General features: G+C 37.5%; 1 protein-coding gene across 2 annotated transcripts in view; it reads right to left on the reverse strand.

Moving 5' to 3' along the window:
- Window positions 1-18,951, reverse strand: part of LOC121726700 — a 222,231-nt gene that overhangs the window by 12,094 nt on the left and 191,186 nt on the right. For both annotated transcript variants that reach the window (XM_042114190.1, XM_042114188.1), the window contains exons 16-23: window positions 17,690-17,958; window positions 16,649-16,776; window positions 15,272-15,426; window positions 11,061-11,261; window positions 10,573-10,717; window positions 9,307-9,508; window positions 8,478-8,613; window positions 7,800-7,911 (exon numbers count right to left, since the gene is read on the reverse strand). In XM_042114190.1, the coding sequence (XP_041970124.1) occupies window positions 7,800-7,911; window positions 8,478-8,613; window positions 9,307-9,508; window positions 10,573-10,717; window positions 11,061-11,261; window positions 15,272-15,426; window positions 16,649-16,776; window positions 17,690-17,958 (1,348 nt within the window). The remainder of the gene's footprint in view (window positions 1-7,799; window positions 7,912-8,477; window positions 8,614-9,306; window positions 9,509-10,572; window positions 10,718-11,060; window positions 11,262-15,271; window positions 15,427-16,648; window positions 16,777-17,689; window positions 17,959-18,951) is intronic.

Consider the following 18,951-nt stretch of genomic DNA (forward strand, 5'->3'; position numbering starts at 1 on the left):
TCTTGACGAATTTTCGAATATCTTACTATAAAACTCGGAGTCATATTTTGCAACTTTTATCGTTTGTACCTCGCCAAAGCTGAAAGATTATAAAAGAAGATACTAGGTATTCAATTCATATTTACACAAAAAAATTTGAGGTACAAACGATTTTTCATATAGTAACAACGTCAGAGATTCGATCGGTCTTGAAGAATTTTCGAATATCTTACTATAAAACTCGGAGTCATATTTTGCAACTTTTATCGTTTGTACCTCGCCAAAGCTGAAAGATTATAAAAGAAGATACTAGGTATTCAATTCATATTTACACAAAAAAATTTGAGGTACAAACGATTTTTCATATAGTAACAACGTCAGAGATTCGATCGGTCTTGAAGAATTTTCGAATATCTTACTATAAAACTCGGAGTCAAATTTTGCAACTTTTATCGTTTGTACCTCGCCAAAACCGAAAGATTACAAAAGGAGATATTATTCACTTCATATATACACAAAAAAATTTGAGGTACAAACGATTTTTCATATAGTAACAACGTCAGAGATTCGATCGGTCTTGACGAATTTTCGAATATCTTACTATAAAACTCGGAGTCAAATTTTGCAAATTTTATCGTTTGTACCTCGCCAAAACCGAAAGATTACAAAAGGAGATATTATTCACTTCATATTTACACAAAAAAATTTGAGGTACAAACGATTTTTCATATAGTAACAACGTCAGAGATTCGATCGGTCTTGACGAATTTTCGAATATCTTACTATAAAACTCGGAGTCAAATTTTGCAAATTTTATCGTTTGTACCTCGCCAAAACCGAAAGATTACAAAAGGAGATATTATTCACTTCATATTTACACAAAAAAATTTGAGGTACAAACGATTTTTCATATAGTAACAACGTCAGAGATTCGATCGGTCGTGACGAATTTTCGAATATCTTACTATAAAACTCGGAGTCAAATTTTGCAAATTTTATCGTTTGTACCTCGCCAAAACCGAAAGATTACAAAAGGAGATATTATTCACTTCATATTTACATAAAAAAATTTGAGGTACAAACGATTTTTCATATAGTAACAACGTCAGAGATTCGATCGGTCTTGACGAATTTTCGAATATCTTACTATAAAACTCGGAGTCATATTTTGCAACTTCTATCGTTTGTACCTCGCCAAAAGCGAAAGATTAAAAAAGAAGATACTATTCACTTCATATTTACATAAAAAAAAATGAGGTACAAACGATTTTTCATATAGTAACAACGTCAGAGATTCGATCGGTCTTGACGAATTTTCGAATATCTTACTATAAAACTCGGAGTCATATTTTGCAACTTTTATCGTTTGTACCTCGCCAAAGCTGAAAGATTATAAAAGAAGATACTATTCAATTCATATTTACACAAAAAAATTTGAGGTACAAACGATTTTTCATATAGTAACAACGTCAGAGATTCGATCGGTCTTGAAGAATTTTCGAATATCTTACTATAAAACTCGGAGTCAAATTTTGCAAATTTTATCGTTTGTACCTCGCCAAAACCGAAAGATTACAAAAGGAGATATTATTCACTTCATATTTACACAAAAAAATTTGAGGTACAAACGATTTTTCATATAGTAACAACGTCAGAGATTCGATCGGTCGTGACGAATTTTCGAATATCTTACTATAAAACTCGGAGTCATATTTTGCAACTTTTATCGTTTGTACCTCGCCAAAACCGAAAGATTATAAAAGAAGATACTATTCACTTCACATTTAAACAAAAAAATTTGAGGTACAAACGATTTTTCATATAGTAAGAACGTCAGAGATTCGATCGGTCTTGAAGAACTTTCGAATATCTTACTATAAAACTCGGAGTCAAATTTTGCAACTTTTATCGTTTGTACCTCGCCAAAACCGAAAGATTACAAAAGGAGATATTATTCACTTTATATTTAAACAAAAAAATTTGAGGTACAAACGATTTTTCATATAGTAACAACGTCAGAGATTCGATCGGTCGTGACGAATTTTCGAATACCTTACTATAAAACTCGGAGTCAAATTTTGCAACTTTTATCGTTTGTACCTCGCCAAAACCGAAAGATTATAAAAGAAGATACTATTCACTTCATATTTAAACAAAAAAATTTGAGGTACAAACGATTTTTCAACGTCAGAGATTCGATCGGTCTTGAAGAATTTTCGGATATCTTACTATAAAACTCGGAGTCAAATTTTGCAAATTTTATCGTTTGTACCTCGCCAAAACCGAAAGATTACAAAAGGAGATATTATTCACTTCATATTTACACAAAAAAATTTGAGGTACAAACGATTTTTCATATAGTAACAACGTCAGAGATTCGATCGGTCTTGACGAATTTTCGAATATCTTACTATAAAACTCGGAGTCAAATTTTGCAAATTTTATCGTTTGTACCTCGCCAAAACCGAAAGATTACAAAAGGAGATATTATTCACTTCATATTTACACAAAAAAATTTGAGGTACAAACGATTTTTCATATAGTAACAACGTCAGAGATTCGATCGGTCTTGACGAATTTTCGAATATCTTACTATAAAACTCGGAGTCAAATTTTGCAAATTTTATCGTTTGTACCTCGCCAAAACCGAAAGATTACAAAAGGAGATATTATTCACTTCATATTTACACAAAAAAATTTGAGGTACAAACGATTTTTCATATAGTAACAACGTCAGAGATTCGATCGGTCTTGAAGAATTTTCGAATATCTTACTATAAAACTCGGAGTCAAATTTTGCAACTTTTATCGTTTGTACCTCGCCAAAACCGAAAGATTACAAAAGGAGATATTATTCACTTCATATATACACAAAAAAATTTGAGGTACAAACGATTTTTCATATAGTAACAACGTCAGAGATTCGATCGGTCTTGACGAATTTTCGAATATCTTACTATAAAACTCGGAGTCAAATTTTGCAACTTTTATCGTTTGTACCTCGCCAAAACCGAAAGGTTATAAAAGAAGATATTATTCACTTCATATTTACACAAAAAAATTTGAGGTACAAACGATTTTTCATATAGTAACAACGTCAGAGATTCGATCGGTCTTGACGAATTTTCGAATATCTTACTATAAAACTCGGAGTCATATTTTGCAACTTCTATCGTTTGTACCTCGCCAAAAGCGAAAGATTAAAAAAGAAGATACTATTCACTTCATATTTACATTAAAAAAAATGAGGTACAAACGATTTTTCATATAGTAACAACGTCAGAGATTCGATCGGTCTTGAAGAATTTTCGAATATCTTACTATAAAACTCGGAGTCAAATTTTGCAACTTTTATCGTTTGTACCTCGCCAAAACCGAAAGATTACAAAAGAAGATATTATTAACTTCATATTTACAAAAAAAAATTTGAGGCACAAACGATTTTTCATATAGTAACAACGTCAGAGATTCGATCGGTCTTGACGAATTTTCCAATATCTTACTATAAAACTAAGAGTTAAATTTTGCAACTTCTATCGTTTGTACCTCGCCAAAACCGAAAGATTATAAAAGAAGATACTATTCACTTTATATTTACACAAAAAAATTTGAGGTACAAACGATTTTTATAGTAAGATATTCGAAATGTCGTCAAGACCGATAGAATCTCTGACGTTGTTACTATATGAAATATCGTTTTTACCTATATTTTTTTTTGTTTATATGAAGTGAATAGAACAATCTTATATAATCTTTCGGTTTTCGCGAGGTACAAACGATAGAAGTTGCAAAATTTAACTCTTAGTTTTATAGTAAGATATTGGAAAATTCGTCAAGACCGATCGAATCTCTGACGTTGTTACTATATGAAAAATCGTTTGTACCTCAAATTTTTTTTGTGTAAATAATATGAAGTGAATGGTATTTTCTTTTATAATCTTTCGGTTTTGGCGAGGTACAAACGACAAAAATTGCAAAATTTGACTCCGAGTTTTATTGTAAGATATTCGAAAATTCGTCAAGACCAATCGAATCTCTGACGTTGTTACTATATGAAAAATCGTTTGTGCCTCAAATTTTTTTTTGGCAATATGAAGTGAATAGTATTTTCTTTTATAATCTTTCGGTTTTGGCGAGGTACAAACGATAAAAGATGCAAAATTTGACTCCGAGTTTTATAGTAAGTTATTCAAAAATTCGTCACGACCGATCGAATCTCTGACGTTGTTACTTTATGAAAAATCGTTTGTGCCTCAAATTTTTTGTGTAAATATGAAGTGAATAGAATATTCTTTTATAATCTTTCGGTTTTCGCGAGGTACAAACGATAAAAGTTGCAAAATTTAACTCTTAGTTTTATAGTAAGATATTGGAAAATTCGTCAAGACCGATCGAATCTCTGACGTTGTTACTATATGAAAAATCGTTTGTACCTCAAATTTTTTTGTGTAAATATGAAGTGAATAATATCTTCTTTTGTAATCTTTCGGTTTTGGCGAGGTACAAACGATAAAAGTTGCAAAATTTGACTCCGAGTTTTATAGTAAGATATTCGAAAATTCTTCAAGACCGATCGAATCTCTGACGTTGTTACTATATGAAAAATCGTTTGTACCTCAAATTTTTTTGTGTAAATATGAAGTGAATATAATATTCTTTTATAATCTTTCGGTTTTTGCGAGGTACAAACGATAGAAGTTGCAAAATTTAACTCTTAGTTTTATAGTAAGATATTGGAAAATTCGTCAAGACCGATCGAATCTCTGACGTTGTTACTATATGAAAAATCGTTTGTACCTCAAATTTTTTTGTGTAAATATGAAGTGAATGGTATTTTCTTTTATAATCTTTCGGTTTTGGCGAGGTACAAACGACAAAAGTTGCAAAATTTGACTCCGAGTTTTATTGTAAGATATTCGAAAATTCGTCAAGACCGATCGAATCTCTGACGTTGTTACTATATGAAAAATCGTTTGTACCTCAAATTTTTTAGTGTAAATATGAAGTGAATAGTATCTTCTTTTATAATCTTTCAGTTTTGGCGAGGTACAAACGATAAAATTTGCAAAATTTGACTCCGAGTTTTATAGTAAGATATTCGAAAATTCGTCAAGACCGATCGAATCTCTGACGTTGTTACTATATGAAAAATCGTTTGTACCTCAAATTTTTTTGTGTAAATATGAAGTGAATGGTATTTTCTTTTATAATCTTTTGGTTTTGGCGAGGTACAAACGACAAAAGTTGCAAAATTTGACTCCGAGTTTTATAGTAAGATATTCGAAAATTCGTCAAGACCGATCGAATCTCTGACGTTGTTACTATATGAAAAATCGTTTGTACCTCAAATTTTTTTGTTTAGATATGAAGTGAATAGTATCTTCTTTTATAATCTTTCGGTTTTGGCGAGGTACAAACGATAAAATTTGAAAAATTTGACTCCGAGTTTTATAGTAAGATATTCGAAAATTCGTCAAGACCGATCGAATCTCTGACGTTGTTACTATATGAAAAATCGTTTGTACCTCAAATTTTTTTGTGTAAATATAAAGTGAATAGTATCTTCTTTAATAATTTTTCTGTTTTGGCGAGGTACAAACGACAAAAGTTGCAAAATTTGACTCCGAGTTTTATAGTAAGATATTCGAAAATTCGTCAAGACCGATCGAATCTCTGACGTTGTTACTATATGAAAAATCGTTTGTACCTCAAATTTTTTAGTGTAAATATGAAGTGAATAGTATCTTCTTTTATAATCTTTCGGTTTTGGCGAGGTACAAACGATAGAATTTGCAAAATTTGACTCCGAGTTTTATAGTAAGATATTCGAAAATTCATCAAGACCGATCGAATCTCTGACGTTGTTACTATATGAAAAATCGTTTGTACCTCAAATTTTTTTGTGTAAATATGAAGTGAATAGTATCTTCTTTAATAATTTTTCTGTTTTGGCGAGGTACAAACGACAAAAGTTGCAAAATTTGACTCCGAGTTTTATAGTAAGATATTCGAAAATTCGTCAAGACCGATCGAATTTCTGTCGTTGTTGTCTCAAAAAATTTTGTGTGAATTTAAAGTGAATAGTAACTTCTTTTATAATCTTTCTGTTTTGGCGAGGTACAAACGACAAAAAAACTGCAAAATATAACTCCGACTTTTATAGTAAGATATTGGAAAATTCGTCAAGACCGAACGAATCTACCTCAAAAAATAACTTCTTTTACACATTTGAACTGCTTTATATACTTTCTTTCCTTCTACTCCGTACAAAGCCTTATTTTTAGGGAAAAAAAATTTTTTTGTTTTTTTTTCGTAAAATCAAAAAAAAAATTAACTTTAAAAACGGGTACAATCCGGTACAAACGATACTCTTCCAGATGGCATCATTAAAATTCCGGTATCTTTATGTCGGTTGCTAAGCAAATTTTACCACCCCCCCCATTTCTACCCTATTGAGGTACAAACGATTTTAATTGCGGTACAATCGGGTACACTCCGGGTACAATCGAATGACATATATAAAAATCATTTACCTTGAACTCGGTTGCTAACTTCACATAGGTACAGAAAGTGCTAGAAACTACAGATTCTTTCTTTTTTACTTCTTCATAATCCAGCACTAAACTAAGCCGGGTTTGTTCAAACCTTCAAACGCGTCGGAACACGATCAAACGGCGCGTCAAACACAACGAAAATATGAAATTTCATCAAACATGCTTCAAACACGTAAATGTTTGACAAACCGTTCAAACATGCTTTGTAAACGATCAAAATGGTTTGAGTCAAACCAAAATTTACGTGTTTGAGTCAAACCGTTTGACCGTTTCGGGGGCCCTAAGTGTCACGATATTTTGAGTCAATTTTGTTTTTTTTATTTCTAGCTTCGTATTCAATATACTTAAAGAAAACAGTAACAAAACTTTTAAATAAACTTCCCGACATTTACAGTAGAAGATTGTGAAACAGCTTTTTTGAAAGACCTTTTTAGTTTTTAGGCAGTCGGAAAAAATAATCTAAAAATCGAAACGAAAATAGAAAATGAAATCAAACATAAAAGCAATAAAGCAAAAGCCAAATAAAATAATCTGGGACAAAATAAATTGAATGGCATATTCAGTTGATTTGTTCAAAGGCGGCTAAACTAAAAACATTCGTCCGACATTCTAGATCAACACAAATATTTTTTGATTATATCAGCGCATGGACAGGGAAATAATTTGATTCAAGAGTCCATAAATGATACGACATAAGATAAAATAATTACATACATACATACTACTTGGTATGTTTAAATTGGTACTTTAGCGGCCACCAGGTTCACTGGATTTTGGCGTTGGTCACTATTTCAATGTCATGGCTCAGTTTAACATTTTGATTCTGGAGATATTTTGAGATGTCAGTGCACTTTTATACACCCTACATTTTAGTGTGCGATGCGATATCGCCATCCAGCTGCTTATGTTCTAGAAACAAGAGTATAATGCGACCGCAACCTGCAAACTGCCAGTGTGAAAAACACAGTCGCGGCCTTAGCCATTGCGAGGCCCCGGGCGGCAGGTCTTTGCGCGGCCCTTTAGCCGTCTGTCCACCGCCGCCGACACCGAGACCTCACCGCCAAAAATTCAAATAAAATGCCACTTTGTGACCTTTTGCTTGACGCGAGACCCCTGCAAGAGCGAGGCCCCGGGTGATCGCTCCGTTGGCCACCCCCTAAGGCCACCACTGCCTCTAGGTTAGCCCTTTCGTGAAGATACCTCTGAGTATAAAATACTCAAGGCTAGCCTAATGGTACTGTTCCCCCTAAGTAAGTATATACTTACGACTGAGAGAGGTCTCGACCGGCGAGTTGCCCCAGTCCGTGGTGAGCAGCCGGCGTGCCGACCGTAGGCACTCCTCGTCCTGCACGATGTAGCAGATCAGCATCGCCACGCCCTGAGGATATACTTGGTTAGTTTACCTGGACATACCTTTCCTAGATATTCCTATAATACAGAGTAATTAGCAGCTCTGGATTTATCTATAGGGACTGCCATGGCCTATGGGGCGGCAGCATCCTGTGGCGTCCTAAGGGGGCCGCAGCGTCCAAGGATGGTGGCAGAGCTCGTACATAAGGGCGGCAAAATTAAAGTGGCCTATACTCATAAAAAATATAAATCCGGCCCTGGTAATTAGTTATCTGGGCATAACACAAGAGCTCTTCGGAACTGCACGATATAGTACGATTATAAAATATAATACACACACAATAAGGTGATCTGGCAGAAATACCTGCTGCAGATAAAGACTCACTTGGGATGACTTTATCCCTGAACTGTTAGTTCGAGTGGATGTATGTAGTTGTTTCATCCCTATTGTTCTTAGTATTTCGTATGTCTGCCTTCTTTATTTTTATAGAGCTTATGCAATATTTAACCCCTGTTCAACGAAAATCTGCTCAAATGAAACTTGATCATTGAAAATTCTCGTAACTCCATCGCTGTAAATAAAGGTGTACTCACATTGGCGAGCGCCGCTGCGGAGAGCGCGGCGACGTGCGGCAGGCGGCGCGAGCCGGGCTGCGCGTACGCCACGCCCGCCGCCTGCACCGCCGTCGTCGTCGCCACTAGCGCCAGCGTCTGGCTGACCACCCGACCTCTACAAAAAAGCCAATGTGTCAATCTAAATCAAAATAAAGAATAATTTTTTTACAAAAAAATTCCGAACGTCTAAGGTGCCTACACCAAAACTAATTATTGTACGATCATTTTAAATTTCATCAAAATTAATTCAGTGATTTTTACGCAAAAGAGAAACTAACATAAAAAATTGCTTAACAAAACAGGAAAGAAGGTATAACGCTGATCGCGCAAAATTTTAGGCGAGAGCAGTTCAAAAAGAAAATTACAACAAAGTGTGAAAAATACACAATACTTTTTTGTCACTTCAACACACAACGTAACAAGCTCAATATGCAAAACGAGATCAATCTCGACTCTCGAGTCTCGACGCAGTTACAAAATTTAATTACAGAATTCCCAAGTTTACAATCAGTCCCATCAATGCTTTGTTTTGTTTCAAAAAGGCGAACGTATAAAAATATCCCAATTTTCAGATTGTAAACTTTTTATTGCAAGTTACCCCGGATTTATTTCAAACAATTTCAACAAAAAAAATCCAATCTTAAACACTATTTCCTTATCAAAATCGTTTTCTAAACGACGAAGTTATCTGCTAACGAACATTTAAAAAAAGCACAATCGAATTGAGAAACCTCCTCTTTTTTGTAGTAGGTGAAAAAATAAAATAAAACATAATTGAAGTTAAAAAAATTCAAGTCCCATAACATACCTTTCTTTGAGATATGTTCGCCTCTCCGCCGGTACTTTACTAGTGATGGTGCGGAGACGCAGCGCGGCGCAAAGAGCGAGCGCCACGCCGAGCGCGGTGAGCAGCGCACAGCCCGCCGCGCACACCGCCTGCGCGCCCGAGCCCAGCAGCAGCGGCGACCCGCCCCACAGCCGCGCGGTCAGACACACCAGTGTGCACACACCTTTTGATTTATATTTAATTAATGCGGATTGTTATTAAATCTACTGTGAACGGCTTGACTTTTTAATTGGATGGTAAAGGTAATATTAATTTATCTTTGTTTCGTAGTAAAATTATTTTTGAACTGATGTTTTCGTTTATTTTATAACACTGAAATATAATTAATACGAATATTTATACAAACTATTAGTGAATAAACATTTTTATTCTTGAAAAATATTTAAATTCAATCAAAACACGCGGCCGGATTACAATCGATATGGTTGATAGGTTTTAGTTTTGAAAATGTGCACCAGCTTTATGTTCTTAAACTTTCTGCTGGAGCTATAATTTACAAAACTGTTAGACAAACACAAAACTTTATAATATCATTCATTCATTTTTGCTGACAAGTGGATGGAAATAAAGAAAGTATGTGTGAAATTCTGCGAGGGAAAGTATGAAAGAGCTTCTACCGTTGTCTATTAGTTAAGTTGTTATTATTATTATTAGTTTTTAATTACTATCAATGTGTATTATTAATGTGTTAGTTTTAGGTTAATTAATGTAATTGGGGTCACTCGTTTTAATTAACTGTAAATAAATAAATAAATCATCAGCATACAACTCGAAGGTCCTTGCTACGCCTAGTCGCAGTTTGGATCATACTTTGAGTCATCACTCATCACATGCCATCGACTACTGACCAACTAAGAGCTACAACTAAACACTATTCACCAGCAGCCAATAAATTTCACTTGCGACACCTATTTCGATAGCTTGGCTGCTGGCAGGCATATCCAGTGACCTACTAATGCCTGGGTTACACGGTGCAAGCTGACATGCGAGCTGGCCTAGTCAGTTATTACGGTGCAACTTGCACCGTGTGACCGCACCACGCGAGTTACTTTCATGTGCGAGTGAATCAATTATTAGAACTGATTCACTCAACAGCTCGCAAAGTGTGACCCAGGGAGGCGAGCCGAGTTGCTCTCGTGCGAGTATACAGGCACAGTAACAGCTCACTTCTCAGCTTCAGCTGCTTGCATTGTGTAGCCCATCCTTAAAGGTGCTATAGGACAGTACCTGCCAGCAACCCCACGGAGGAGGCGGCCTGCGCGCGGCCGGCCAGCTCCGCCTGCAGCAGTAGCGGCTGCGCGCACAGCGCCGCGCACCCCGCGCACCAGCACGCCGCGCACACCCAGCCCAGAGCCGTCCCGCATGCCTCCTCCTGGACAATCATAACATAATAATTGTAAGTGTTACCCTCATCTTCCATAATCAGTCTCCTTTAGAGTTAAAAATATATTTAAATATCATAGGCACACACCTCGCCTACACGCCTGCTTCATCAATATCATTATGGTCAACGTAATCATCATTAACCTCATCTTGAAGATTAGTCACCCTCAGATTTGAATAAAATTCAAGGTTTATTTACAGGGCTATGTACAAAATAAATTATCATAACATGAGTCATGACACCCCCAGAGTTAAAGAAAAATTATGTGACCAAAATGTAGAGAAATCATTTGCAACTATTAAAGTAAGGGATACCTTTAGGTATAACTCACCTGTCTAGTATCACAGTCAAGTAGACTAATAACCGCCGCGGAGTGGGTGCCGGCAGTCACAGCCTTCAGCAGCACGGGCAGCTGCGACTTCCTCGTGGGGATCAGGCTGAGGAGCTGCAGCACGGCAGACACCAGGCACATGGCCCCACCCAGGCCCACGGTTATTTTCACTACACCACGCAAGTCCTTTTCCGCGTCCGTCTAAGTGGAAATCGGAGTGTAAGTGTGAATTTGCAAGCATCAGCTACTGGATTCTGGCAATGCATCAGGTAGGGTTTTTTTTTTAATTTATAAAATTGGGGCCGTCTATGGACTGTTCGTTCATATCCTTTTTTTGTTATTTTATTATTTAGATTTTTCGCACCAAGGATAATTGAAATAATATTATAAATTTTAATTAATTGTAGTCCATCACGCCATGGACACTTTTTTTTAAGTAATATATATATATATATATATGTGTGTATATATATACTTAATAGAATAGACTATAATATATACATATAATAAATAAATATATATTTATTGTTTTATAAATTACATAATAATAATATTAATGTTTTGAACGGTGAGGTCCCAGTCGGTGTGGCGGCCAGTAGATCCGACATTTTCCGATTTCCTTAGATTTTATGCTGCTCCACCCTTTGCATTTAGATGTTGTGACATTGGCTTGGTGGAGAGGGGTCACTCAAGCTGGGTGGAGTTTCTAGGGTGTTAAAGAGATATCGTTCTGTGTCGAATCTACCCGCTATGTGGCTTTAGGACTTTATCGTTCCTGTCTTTTATAGCCATTTTTATGTTGTAGTCTTTTATGCGTTCGGTTGACACCTCCGTGGCTCTTTTATGAAGCTTGCTACAGCGTCTCCATCAGTGTCAGTGTAATAGACACAGGTGTTAGTGTGCCGGGATATAGCTACAACTGTATGAGGAACGCTGTCATGGATTGCCAGCTTTCGGGACTTGGTCTGTATGATGATCACCGAAGGACTCGTTAATCCCTGAGCTTCATGGATTGTGACGACGCGAGAGTCCGTTCCCGATCCATAGCCTGTATTAGTGAGGGCTGCTTTCTCCTCTTGTGTGTGGACAAGATACAGGGTATTTAGATCGGTTTTAGGTATTCTCGCTCCTGTATACTTCATTAGCTTTAGGGACCGCAAAATTTCCTTCGATGAATAGATGTTATTATAGACCATGCTTAAGGCGTATGCCACATCCATAGGGCTCCTGTGTGTGCAAGACAACTCCTGGGTGATGCTGGTTACCAGGTTTGGACGAGTGTAATTAAGTTTAAAGAGGTTTTCACGCTCTATAAACGGAAGTTGGTTAATATCTCCAATGAGGATGACATCATTGGCGCCTGTTAACTGATTCGCCATGACGATTGAGCCGAAATGGTTCATGAGGGCCTCGTCAACTATCAACCGTTTGTAGGTTCCTTTTGTCCCATTTACCAGCAAAGAGGCCATGGTACGAACTTTATCTTTAACTTTGTTGCCAGTTCGTAGCGCTCGGCTGCTTCGATTGTCGTTGTTATTATAACGTCTGTTTCCTCATTGAAGTTATTAATGATCCAAGTTGTCTTCCCACATTCAGGAACCCCATTGACCCACGAGTAGTTGATAGATTTCGCGAATATGTCCCAGTCCATGCTGGATTCGGGGTCCCCAGATAGGACTTCTGCCATTTCTAGTATCCTGTCTTCCAGGATTATTCTGGTACATTCCGCTATTACATCAGGTAGGGTTAATGCTCATTTTAATAAAATAAGGATTAAGGAACTACGTTCCAAAATCACACGCCAGTATCATCAGATTTTGACGTACTACGAGTAGATCAGCATTGTTTAATTCAAACACCAAACATGTTTCAAACCACTATTTAGTATACATTATTTAGCGTTGATTTAAACCCGTAATGGGCACCAGATTTTGGTTGGACGTATTTACATAGATAATATAGTGCAGATCTGCAGTTCCTATATAATATTGTAGGTCAGCAAACACGTAAGACGAAGAATTAAATTGTATTATAAAAGTTTCCAAGCCTCTGAGTAAACGGGAATCATTTCAGCTAGCGTTAAAAGCAAATGCATGTTCTCAAAAAATATTACCACTTGCTTTTTAGCACACCCAACAGTGCGATATTTTTAAATAGCAGTTTTTATATTGGATAAGATACATTGAAAACAGCTATTATCATAACGATGACCTTACTTAGACAACGGCTATTTAAATTCAAAGCCTCTGGAAAGCCTTAGGACTGAATTATCCCCTGCTAAGGTCTTTTTACCCTTTTGAGCTAACAACCTCCATTGTGGCTCATAATGAAGTGATCAGGATTCAGTCGACACACGGAGATTACCAACAAAAATATGCAAATCCGGCGTAATCCGCGCACGGCGCTCGATCAACAGGCAAACGTTTGAATTACGATTGGATATCGATTGAACAGCCGGATAATGCTGTAATTTCTAATTGCAATAGTGCTGGCAAATCCAGCGGTACTGTTAGGTTTGGGATTGAGGATGGAATTGAATTTTATGATATAAAAAGGGACAGATCCCTTAATTGGTGACAAGATTATGCAGAAGCATTATACTTAGTAACGCGAAAAAATAGAAGTACTGACAATTTTAAGGGACAAAAGAAAACATTTTGGTTTACAAAAGTGACTTTGATGTGGCTCACAATTAGGCTTTTTCCGCAAAGAAACTTTTATGGTTGCCACAGGTTATGCTAAGTGTGCAGAAGTAAGAAACGTTGGCTAAGGGCCGGGACACAAAAACACGGCACGACGTCGTACGACGTCGTACGGCGCCGTGTCGTGAGAATCCAAGACGCGCGTCGTAAAAAACCACAGCACGGCGCCGTACGCCGTCTTACGACGTCGCGTCTTAGAAACTCATCTTGAATTTCTACGTGAGTTTCTACGGCACGACGTCGTACGACGCCGTACGGCGCCGTGCCGTGGTTTTTTACGACGCGCGTCGTGGATTCTCACGACACGGCGCCGTACGACGTCGTACGACGTCGTGCCGTGTTTTTGTGTCCCGGCCCTAAGCCGTGCAACAAGCCTTTGCCGAGCAACGAAATTTAAACTAATAAAATAAATTGTTCTTTTGGCTCCCAAATTCTCGTGGCAGTTGTTTGCGTCGATTATACTCGACGCAAACGTAACTTTGTTTAATTCCAAGTCCTTTTAATTATAAGCAAACTATTTAGCGAAATAAATGAAATTCAAACAGCCTAAAAGCATATTTAACAGTCAAAGTTGTTGTAGTAAATTATAAATGAGTGTAGTCCGTCCCCAGGCGCTGCTTCGTCTACATTATTCATGCTTTATGATAATAATCGTTATTTGTTATGTAAATTTCGATTAATTATTTACTGGCATACATATTCTAGCTCTACGAGACTGGAGAAACAGCCTGTATCTAAGTTTTGATGGTAATTTACATGCAAATTTTGTAGATACGACCTAAATTCAAAGGATAATAATCAATGTATGAATCTATAGAGATTACAAAAAGTTTGTCAAAATATTGTCTAATTTAATTTAAAATGGTGAATCTCGATCTGTGCAATTTAAGTGAGGTCGGTGACCGAAACTAGTCTCCAAATTTGTGAGGCCACAGGCTGGCTGGTCCGATGTCTGCTAATGTGATCTGATCGAGTAAATGTTCTCTCTTTATTTTCATTAATTCCCAGCTAAAAAAAGAGTTCTCGGCTCGAGGACTCTCTTTTTAGCTGAGACCAGGGGCCCGATTATCAAAGAACGAATGTCGTTTCGACTGCAGGCTATAAATTTATCAGCAGTCTCACTCGCGTATTTGACAGTTTCTGAAGTTAGACAGCCTGCGATCGAAGTTCGAAACTTGACCAAATGCCCCTGCCTCATCAAACACTATAATGCCGCCGGCCATAAACGGACCGCATCTTGCAGTCGAGACCGACTGCAAGATGCTGTTGCCACACGGCGATCTGTGTTTCCATACTAAATTCATAATATCCGCAATACACGGACAACTCGAACTGTTCTTGAGCGGTCGGAGTTGTCGCTCTGCGGTCCAGTTTCGCCGTGTGGTCGAACAACAAAAGTATGTATGGTCTACAGCATGGTGCGATCGTGTATGACTTCAACGCGACCGCTCTAGAGCAGTCGGTCCCGACTGCAACTTGCGGTCCGCCTATGGCCAGTCTAATACTCACCAGGGTAGAACTAGCGACGGTGAGTAGCGCGTACGTGCCGAGGCCGCGACACCGGCACGCCACGTGCGACGGCTCCGGTACGCGCGCCTCGCACGCCGCCGTGTTCCACACGCGCGGCTCGGCCACCGTCCGCACCGCGCACGCCAGCTTTGACTCTGAGGGAAATGTCTTATTTAAAGCTCCCACACATAACTGCGAATTCGCATCGCATAGCAAATATCTGCGACAAAATACATGATAAAAATGACATTACGATGCGATGCGAATTCGCAGTTTTGTGTTCCTACACGCAGTTTTGTGTTCGGAACACTAAGGGGGGGACTCCTTAGATAGTGTTCCGAAATAGCTCAGTATACTGGCCAGTGCTTGTGACGTCATTAATCCGACGCTATATTGTACTGGTGTGCTATCATATCGTCCCTACTGGTAAGACAAGTGTGACGTATTAGTAGTGTATGCAATAATGATAACCCAACAAAGTTATAATAATGCACGATCAATGATCATAATTCATAACCATAACCAACAAAATTTATGATGTATTTACTTAGTTCTTATAATTATTATATTGATTTACACAACTTTTATATTAATCATTCATCAAGGTATAAGTATACTTAAGTATCTAACTCTAGAGTCTAGAGTAACTGCGCGAAGATCCTTCCTTTGCGACTAGATCAAATCACTTTTGAGAAAACCTTGGAAAAAGGATCTACTGCTATAAACAACGAGCGGTTAATTCATTCCAGGTATGGAGAGCTTAGGTGGAAAATGTATTCTAGTCATAAACTTGAAATTGATAGATTATCCTGGCGATAAACAGCGTGTGCGTAGGACTACGTCAATCACTATGTACGGTACGGGTGCGTAGGTGATCTACGTTTATTAATTAACTCTACCACGTATTATTCGCCTAATAAATTGGTCACATGATACAGAAACCTTGGGGCTGTTCCGAAATAGGTTACAGAAGCTGTTGCTATCACACATCAACACATCGTATTCAGTATTGTAGCTCGCGTGTTTTGACGTAGTTCGTTGGGCTGATTGAAGTAAAAATTTAGAGAGGACAGATGTCAATAGCAAAATTTCCTTTGTAGTTGGAGTATTATAGCCACAGCTAATGCGGTCAGTTCTGAAATAGGCACTTGTGTTTTCAGAAATCACAGTACCAAAGGCTTTTGCTTGGCAAAAGGATGAGGGTTTTCAAGGACATAGCCGTAGATTCGACACAGACAAAATACTGACAGACACCAAAACCCATCAGGTATCAAATGCACTTATTTTGACAGCTTTTTACTTTCTTATATACTTAGCTATACTATACTATCTTATATTATACATGTAGCTATCTTAGCTGACAACGCCACCACTTACCCAACGCAGTATAGTTCTTGGCGTGTACAAAGAGCAGCGTGACGGTGTGCGGCGCTGCGGGGTCCGCGCCGCCCGTCGCCAGCTGCACGTGCGCTGATGATGGGCGGTACTCAAGCTCCCGCCCGCCCCTATAAATAACCCTGGTTATTGCCAAGCTGCGACAAACATCATTGATAATAACCCTGGTTATTGCCAAGTTACGACTAACATCATATATTTACTTTAGCCTATATTTGCTCAAGCACCAAAACAGCAGGATCGATGTTTTGGTGTTACCAACTCCTTGAGGTCCTTTTTGGATTTTTATCAATATTAATTTGAGATGCACTAGTAGGAATACCTATTTTTACGAATACATAAATAGAAATAAGTAAATAAACTTATAAAAAACTATTTTAATGTCCTTGTTTGAAATATCATAATATTATGCAATGCGGTAACAATAGTTGGACCAAAGCAAACTTTTTAGTTTTTACTATCTGCTCACTGACACCGGTTGCATCCCGATGGTGCTCGTTATAAAACTTTTATTTCAAACTTCCAATTGAAAATTTGAAATACGAACAGATGAAGTATTTCCAACGGAACAAGCTTCAAGAGGATTTGTTGGAAAAACTAAAGGATCCACTTTTATAATTAAGAAGCCGTCCATAAAAATACAAACAAGAAAGTAAAGGAATTAGATGAGTTAATGGTCCGATAAAGTTACACTACTAAGCTTAGCGTTAATTCAATGAATTCCTTACTTTAGTTATTTCAAGTTTTGTTTGTGAATATGATCAGAAAACGAGCAAAACGGGCATATAGAGTTAATGTTATAGTATTCTATGCCACCATTGTATCTAATATTGGCTCTTTTGACACGAAATGTACACGAAATGCGGCGCGTACGGTGCGGACGAATGTGCGAACTGCGAAGTTTCCTATCATTTCATACAACGAATTCTAAAATGCGGCGCGTAGGGCGTGCGTGCTGATAAATATGCGACCACGCGCATCGAAGCCGAGTCTACAGATATTTTGTTCTCCTATATCACTTACTTGAACTCAACAGCTCTCCTCAGCGAGGGCAGTCGCGAAACCAGATCATGGTACTGCACCACCACCACAGACGCATTAGAGCTTCTCTCCACCAGCTCCACCCCCGCGGAGGACAATAGCCAGTCCCCCGCAGCAGGCTCCAGGAGGAAGTGGAAGTGTGCGTTGTCTTCCCGCACCCTCTTGGTGGTTACGCTGAAGCTATGGTAGTGGAGGTCCATGTCGCGCATGAGAGCCGTGTCGACTATGGCGGATTGCAACTCGTAGATTTTCTGGAAATTATGCTTGATTTATGTACGAGTTTCTTTAAGAGAAATGGGGTTTGTTTCTGAAGACGATTTTTTTAAACAGAAATGGGGTTTGTTTCTGAAGACAAATTTCTTTTAAGAGAAATGGGGTTTGTTTCTGAAGGCGAGTTTTTTTTAAGAGAAACGGGGCTTGGTTCTGAACAGTGGAAGGCGTTATCCATGTGGTATAGGAAAGTTTCGAAATAATTAATTTTTGCCATGGACAACATTGGACAGCAATGCGATGAGTGTTACTTTATGCTGTTTGCGTTTATGCGGTCGGCGGCGCCTTTCACGATGCAAGTTGCGACGCCGCAACGTAGTGTTGTGGCGCCCTATGAAATTACCTTTGTACACCAAATACCGATGTACACCTTCATGTTTCTTACACTGGTTATTCTCGCCGGGTTTGTTCCGCAAACAAGCAAATAACGTCTCATTAGTGAATGAGTCTTACAGCAAATGAATAATTCATTATGTGAAACAGCATTGACGCTGCCGGCTAACCGCAGTAGCGTTACGGAGTGCAATGTTTTATAATATTTCTTACAAATAAGACGAAAAAGGCATACCTAATTTGCTTTGAAATCGCAATATGTTTTCACGAATAAAGCTCACTCTACTCTATATAAATTATAATAATATTTTCTCGATCTAAGAAGCTTCCTGTATTCGACATCATTAGCATAACCACATAACAATGAAATACTTATTAATAGTTATTTATTATTATGATATTTAGTTTGTTAATTCTGTTATAATTAATTTGCATGTAATTTTATTTAAATCATAATCATATTTTATCGATTTAATTGTGTTTAGTTAAAAAATCAATTTTTATATTGTATATTTTTTAGAGCTATAATCGTGAATGCTGTGTCGCCTGTTAAGGTATATGCATCGATACAAATCAGGTAATATTATTGTGTTTAACAAGGTTTTAATGTATTTTTTTTTATTTAATGATTTATTGTGCAC

This window comes from Aricia agestis, chromosome 4 (assembly GCF_905147365.1).
Source record: "Aricia agestis chromosome 4, ilAriAges1.1, whole genome shotgun sequence".
In the NCBI taxonomy this organism is placed as follows: Eukaryota; Metazoa; Arthropoda; class Insecta; order Lepidoptera; family Lycaenidae; genus Aricia; species Aricia agestis.